Source organism: Diorhabda sublineata, chromosome 2 (assembly GCF_026230105.1).
Source record: "Diorhabda sublineata isolate icDioSubl1.1 chromosome 2, icDioSubl1.1, whole genome shotgun sequence".
Classification (NCBI taxonomy): Eukaryota; Metazoa; Arthropoda; class Insecta; order Coleoptera; family Chrysomelidae; genus Diorhabda; species Diorhabda sublineata.
In genome coordinates, this window is record NC_079475.1 from 31,989,651 (window position 1) to 31,996,230 (window position 6,580).

Sequence of the window (6,580 nt, forward strand, 5' to 3'; positions counted from 1 at the left end):
CAGCTACAATATAAAATTATTTCCAGTCAAACAGAATCCCAGAAGTACTTAAACAAAACATAAGATTTTTTGAATGAAAAGCGCCATATTTAATCATATTTTCAAATACTTCCAAATTTGTGTTTTTCACAGACAAATCTACTTTTTATAATAAAATTTTAAAAAAGATGCCTTCCATCTTCTAGAAATACACATTTTACATTTAGTTTATGTGAAATCGGGACCTTTCCTCCTTTCCCTTCTACAGAAGCCCAAAAGACGTCATCATTAAACAGTAAAAGCTTCAAATTTCCTTCCATAAGTACATAATAATCATCTTTGGTACAATTATTGTAGTGATATGTTATATGAATCAATATATGCAATTGGTACCAAATAAATTTAATGCTAACTAAATATTGTGTAAATTTTACATAGCAAATACAATAAGGCCATAAAGGTTCAGACATAAAATATATGGAAAATTCAGTTGTATGAAAATATTTTACTCATTCAAACTTTGAAAAATGGTGCACTTCTTCATAATGATTCTCAAAATCTGTATAAGTTGAAATAAAATTACAGGTGTTTTTTACACATTTCATATTTGACTGTTTTATACAAATAAACTGGTGACTATATAAGTTAGAAGCATTGAAAGCATACCCACAATTCCAATAGCAAAAATACTGTAATTTACTGTAGACACTATACGGAAGTATTGTTTCTGTAGCTCTAAGAAAGTTTTCATTGTTGAAAGTTTTGTAATAAATCGAACAATAATAACATAGGAAGTGATGCTGAGAATTTTCATAAAGATAATGACTTTGATAATATAATACAGAGTTCAGACAAAGCTGATTACAAAAATAACATTCTAAACTTATTTTCCCCAGTAACATATCACCACTTTGTCTAGCTGCAGAGATATCTTTTTCTGATAATTGAAGACTTGATTTACACATATCAAAACCAGAAACTTTCTCCTGAGGTATATTGAATGTTTTGTATATACTATTGATTTGGAAATCAAATTCAATATAAGATACTCCTTGACATTTTGGATTATTCATTTTTATTTTGGAAATATCAAAATTATGGGAATTGTTGGAATACAACGGTTTTATTGGAGATTCTATACTGAACTTTGAACAATATCTAAAAATATATCTTTGTGTTCCAACAGCCTCTTGTTGATTGTAGCCTATCAACCTAGCATTAACCTGTAATTGATTCTCTGCAAATTTATCAAAACTTATATTTACAACAAATAAATTGTTAAGATTATGATAAAAATAAATTTTACTTGTAACTGATGGAATATCTTGTAGATTAAGTGAAATATAATTACTATTTAAAAGTACTTGCTTATGTTTTTGCATAACATGATTTTTCAATAAATAAATCCATATATTTTCCATACAAATAGGACACAAAAATTTAGTACTCAAACAAGTTTCTTCGTATTTCTTTGCATCATTGTAGGGCAAGATATTTCTGCATCCTTCATATACATTGATACACTTGAATAAAATTTTTTCTGCAAGTATCAAATAAATGGAATCTATTCCAGGGTCGTTTGGAATTTCTGGACATCTTCCACATTTTACTTTTCGGTTATTGTAAATTTTTATGGGACCAACAGAAAGATATTTTTCACAAAAACTGCATATTAAAGAATCCAAAACTTCATCTGATACAAGCACCGGCATTTTAAATAGTTTATTACAGATATGGGTAATAATAATTAATTCAACTTGTTAAAATCATTTAATCAAAAGCCGGAAACAAGAAATATGCCTAAAATAAAATTAATAGTTTTCGAGTTATCTTATATTTTTTGAATCGTCACATTAAATAAAACATATAGTATATAGGTACCTTCAAATTATGAAAAATATTGTAAAACCAAACAAACTTATACACGAAGTGTTATATACAAAATAATATTTATGAACTTAATATTTTCATTTGCATATCTAATCACTTTAAATGCAAATATTTGATTTTTGATTCAGTTATTTTAACAGAAATTACATTCAACAGGACGTATGCCTTTATAGATATGTAAGATTATTTACCCTGGCCTTTTATTGGGTATGTAGCTATGGAAGCTGTCTTTATTCCGGTGCATACAAGACCTTCATACTGACGTGGCAATGACAATAACAAGTAAGTTAGGTTATGTTGTAAGCTAACAAGTTTTTCTTATAAAATTTAACATTCCTTAATAAAGATTTCTATGTTAGGGTGTGAATTAAACCGATTGTTATACAATATTATATAAATAATGGATTCACCTGTGTTCGTATTAGAGACAATTCGACAAGGAATTACCGAAAATAATCTGCAGCTTAAAGCTTTAATTCAAGATATTGATGAATGTGTGGGGCCTCTTGTAGAACTACAAGCATTAAATAATGCAGGTCGTTCAAAAATAAGTACTCTAAGAAAATTAATAGGAAAGCTAAGCGATATTGCAAAAGAAAGTAAGCAGCCACATTTACTCAAAGATGTTCTTTTACATAGAGAACAATTGGCAAGTAGTATGGCTGCTTTTAAAAAAGCCAACCTTAAATCTATGCTTGCTATAGAAAAATGTGCAAAAGAAGAATTACTGAAACCTAAAAATGAAGAAACAACCCTAAAACAACGCCAGAAACGTAATAAAGAACATATGGCCACAATTAGCTCTAATGTAACAGATCAACTACTCTCTATTAGTAGACAATTAGCAGATACTACAAATAAAAGTGCAGTCACTTTGGAAACATTGGCTAGCTCCTCTGACAGTGTGACTGGTACACAACAGGAACTTAAAGTTACTTCAGGTGTGATTGGACAATCTGGTAAATTGTTAGCTAAATATGGGAGACGTGAATTTACAGATAAAATTTTAATGTGTTTTGCATTTGCGTTTTTCATAGCTTGTGTTGTATACATAGTTCAGAAGAGGTTATTTTAATAAAAGTGATATTTATTTTAGACTAAAAATAGGACAAGAGTTTTTTTATTCACCAATCAGTAATAGGTGATATATTCTAGATTGGTATTTTTAAACCTTTACATTGCTCCTATAAGATATTTAGAAATTTTCACATTGATTTGAGAAATAAAATAGTGGTTTTCTTATAGGAATAGAAATCATATTTGATTTAATGCAAATAAAAAATGTAAATTTATTATAGATATCATGAAAACTAAAGGAAAATCTATGTTCACAAGACAAGTTTTTCTTACCTTAAGGAGGCCATAAATCACATTCAAAATTGTTTTGCAATTTGTAATTTTTTATATTTAAAAAAGATGTAGTCTACCTTGACTCTTATTAAACATACTATTTCCACACATTAAATTCATTTTGAAGATTGATGGGACAGGAGTGAATGTACTGTTTCAAATGTCTACATAAATGGAAAATCTATGTACTAAAGTTGATAAATGAGTTGCTACTAAATAATATCAATTGATTTTATTTAAAGAATAAAAAAATCCATCTGACAATGATAAAATTGATAATATCAATGAGCAATTACCCAAAGAGCTAGCAGTCACCTGATAACCTAATGGCATATTTTAGGACTGAAATAAGTTGGAATTTCTAAAACTGTGATATACTAAAAACACACTGTTTAATCCAACGTTTACAATTACATTATCTGACGGACGTTTTCCTAACCAAGTTATCGTTTTTAGTCACTAAAGGAAAACTAAAACATATTAACCTGATCTACCTAATTTATACTTAATTATCCCATCAATGAACTTCTTTCTGCGAAAAATAATTCTAGCGGGAAATGTCACATTCATTTCTCAACTACCAAATTATAGAGTGGGATGTAAGTTTAATTAGAGACAAACAGTTTATAAACCGTTAAGAAATGCATGTGACATTTTCTGATGAAATAATTTTTCACAGAAGGAAGTTCATTGATGGGATAATTAAGTACAAATTAGGTAGATTAGGTTAAGAGGTTTCCTTTAGTACCTAAAGACGATAACTAGGTTATCGAAACGCGCGTCAGACAGTGTAGTCGTAGAGTAAACAGTGTGTTCAGTAGGAGTGAAATAACCAATGCTGGATATATAACGGCTTTATTGAGGAACCCAACAATGTATTCTAAACACACTGTTTACTTGAATAGTACATTAACACACACTATTATACTATTTTTCACACGTTTCAATAATTAAGTTATATCTTCTTCAGAGACTAAAGGAAAACTTCCTAGTAGCATAAGCAGTGTTTAGTATTAATATTGATATGAATGGATCCAGAGATTTCAACTTATCAACAATAGTTTATGGCAGAGAGGCTACTCAAAGAAAAAACAATTGAAATTCTTGAGCTCACAAAGTCACATAATAAGAATTTTGAAATTTGATACAGTTAGAAATTTCAAAATAGAATATAGGTACCTATTAAGAATGTATTACAGAATAGCTGAAAGTTCAGCTAAGATGATATGGATATGTCCAGAGAAGATCAATATCTCAAACAAATTTTGTATTAGACAACAGAAGAAAAAAGATAAACTTTATTAAGTTAGAGAAGGGTGATATGAAGGATAATGAAGATTACAAAGATCTATGGAGGGTTGAGAATCAGAAGTTAATGAAAAACATTTGGAACCTATTTGTAAATACGAAAATTATGATATTAATAAAACTCAATAAAATGTTTCAATATACAAATGTATGCTCACTAGTTAGAATTAATGCAGACCAAGATAATCTTCCATGTTCTATTAATTATTGCGATTGCCCCCCTTTTTGGGGGGGTTTAGATGAAGCCAAAAAAAAATCCATAATCCCATGTACATATTGTATATCCTGTTTCTGTGTACTTTTGATTATGTATAGTGTTGTTGTTAATTTTTTAAAATTACTTTTAATAAATGTTGTATAACATTATAAATCTAATAATGTAATACATTTGTTCCCAAATCTTCATAAAGACTTGAAATGTTTTAATAGATAACTTATAAAGTTCAAGTGATAAAATGTATCAAAATTGGATATAATTACTTAATATGTAACATTTCAATTAGCTATTTTTGTATGTAATATTTTATTTGAAAAATATTCATTTTTCAATTTTATTTCACCTTATGAATAAATACACACACTTTATGTTTAGATTATTACTATATTTGAAGAATTATCAGATTACTTCAAAATATTTTTTGTCTACATTTTACTTGAGTAAGGAAATAAGTGCTCTTACAATAATTTAAATATTTTTCCTCTAACAATATTTCAACTAACAAATTTTCAAATTAATTTTTTTATAATAGGTCTCAAAATTTCATCATTTGTGATATTTATCTCGAAAATATGCCATTTTGAAAAATATGAAGAATAACATAAATTTGAATATTCATTAGTTAGGTACCAGTATGAACTACATTCAGATAATTCAAATTACGCACCATGAATAAAATTAAATTCCCCAGTATTTAACGAAGGATGTTATATTCAAGTTGAGACTCCTAGTCTATATCAATTTGATTCTAACAAATAACATTGTTGTGATTCATCTAAACAAAGGTAATCTATGGTTAAAACCCCAGTCGATGTTAACTTGGTTAGAACAAATATGGAGGGTAGGGGTAAGGAGAGCCATCTCGGTCTATCGAACAGTGTGTTGAAAGGAGGCAAATTAAGGTGGCGCTATCGTAGCAAGTGGAAGAATTTTAAAAAGAACGTCATAAACTATTGGAGTAGGATAGTAAATTAAATTCTTTTTTGAAAGTCATAACTATTTCAAAGAAATTATTAATATACAAATTCATTCGAAAATTGTACATAAAATATATAACTGCTAAATTCATATCATGCTACACTAGTGCTATTTTGGCCATTCATCGTATTATAATTTGCTGTTTAGAGCTGGATACATTTTCAACTAATCCCTCTCACAAGACGGTTCTCCTTACTTCTACCCTTCATAAGAATAAATTACATTGTCGTAAACCATCTAAATTCAGGTGATTTATGATATAAATCTCAAGTTTCAAATATAATTACTTCCTTACCGACTTCAAATATTGAGAGGAATCTATTCAAAGTTAATGTATTGTTATAATATTCTTAGAGTAGATGGCGCTACCGTTTACGTGTTTATAATAACAAACTTTTTGTTTTAAATCAATTGAAGTCATTATTTAATTATACCTTAAATTATTTCGATAGGGTTAAGCTAAGTTACTGAAAAATGTGATAATAAAATTTCCAAAGCAATAACTAGAAAGGGGATTTGTATTTTTATTTTGTCTAGTATTTCATAGATGACACCGTCGGATAAATTTAATAAATAAAAAAATTCCTTTTAAAAATATTCAATCTAACATATTTGAAAAAATACGAAGTAGAACTAAATTGTATTATAATAATTTATGAAAATATTCATTACCTATTTACCCGAGGCTCAGTTGGCTGAAAATATAAACTGTCAAATTAGTGTCTATTTTGTAGTTATGTATTTAAATAAAAGTTTTAAATTTTAATAGGATAAAAAATATTGAGTTTGTTAGCTGTTTTGCCATTAAAACTCAACGGTGACGAGGGTTGTGTGTTTTTAAAACATATAAGTCACTTT

The 6,580-nt window shown here is 27.9% G+C and overlaps 2 protein-coding genes across 2 annotated transcripts; one reads left to right on the forward strand and one right to left on the reverse strand.

Annotated features, from left to right (window-relative positions):
- Nucleotides 1-352: 352 nt before the first annotated feature.
- LOC130452610 (uncharacterized) lies at nucleotides 353-2,028 on the reverse strand. The gene is made up of 2 exons (XM_056791954.1): nucleotides 1,861-2,028; nucleotides 353-1,779 (listed from the first exon to the last, which is right to left on the reverse strand). The coding sequence occupies exon 2, from the start codon at nucleotides 1,689-1,691 to the stop codon at nucleotides 489-491; it is 1,203 nt and encodes a 400-aa protein (XP_056647932.1). The 5' UTR covers nucleotides 1,692-1,779; nucleotides 1,861-2,028; the 3' UTR covers nucleotides 353-488.
- Nucleotides 2,029-2,130: 102 nt separating this feature from the next.
- Nucleotides 2,131-3,441, forward strand: LOC130452611 (vesicle transport protein SEC20). Its single transcript, XM_056791956.1, has one exon. The coding sequence runs from the start codon at nucleotides 2,270-2,272 to the stop codon at nucleotides 2,942-2,944; it is 675 nt and encodes a 224-aa protein (XP_056647934.1). The 5' UTR covers nucleotides 2,131-2,269; the 3' UTR covers nucleotides 2,945-3,441.
- The last annotated feature ends 3,139 nt before the right edge of the window (nucleotides 3,442-6,580 follow it).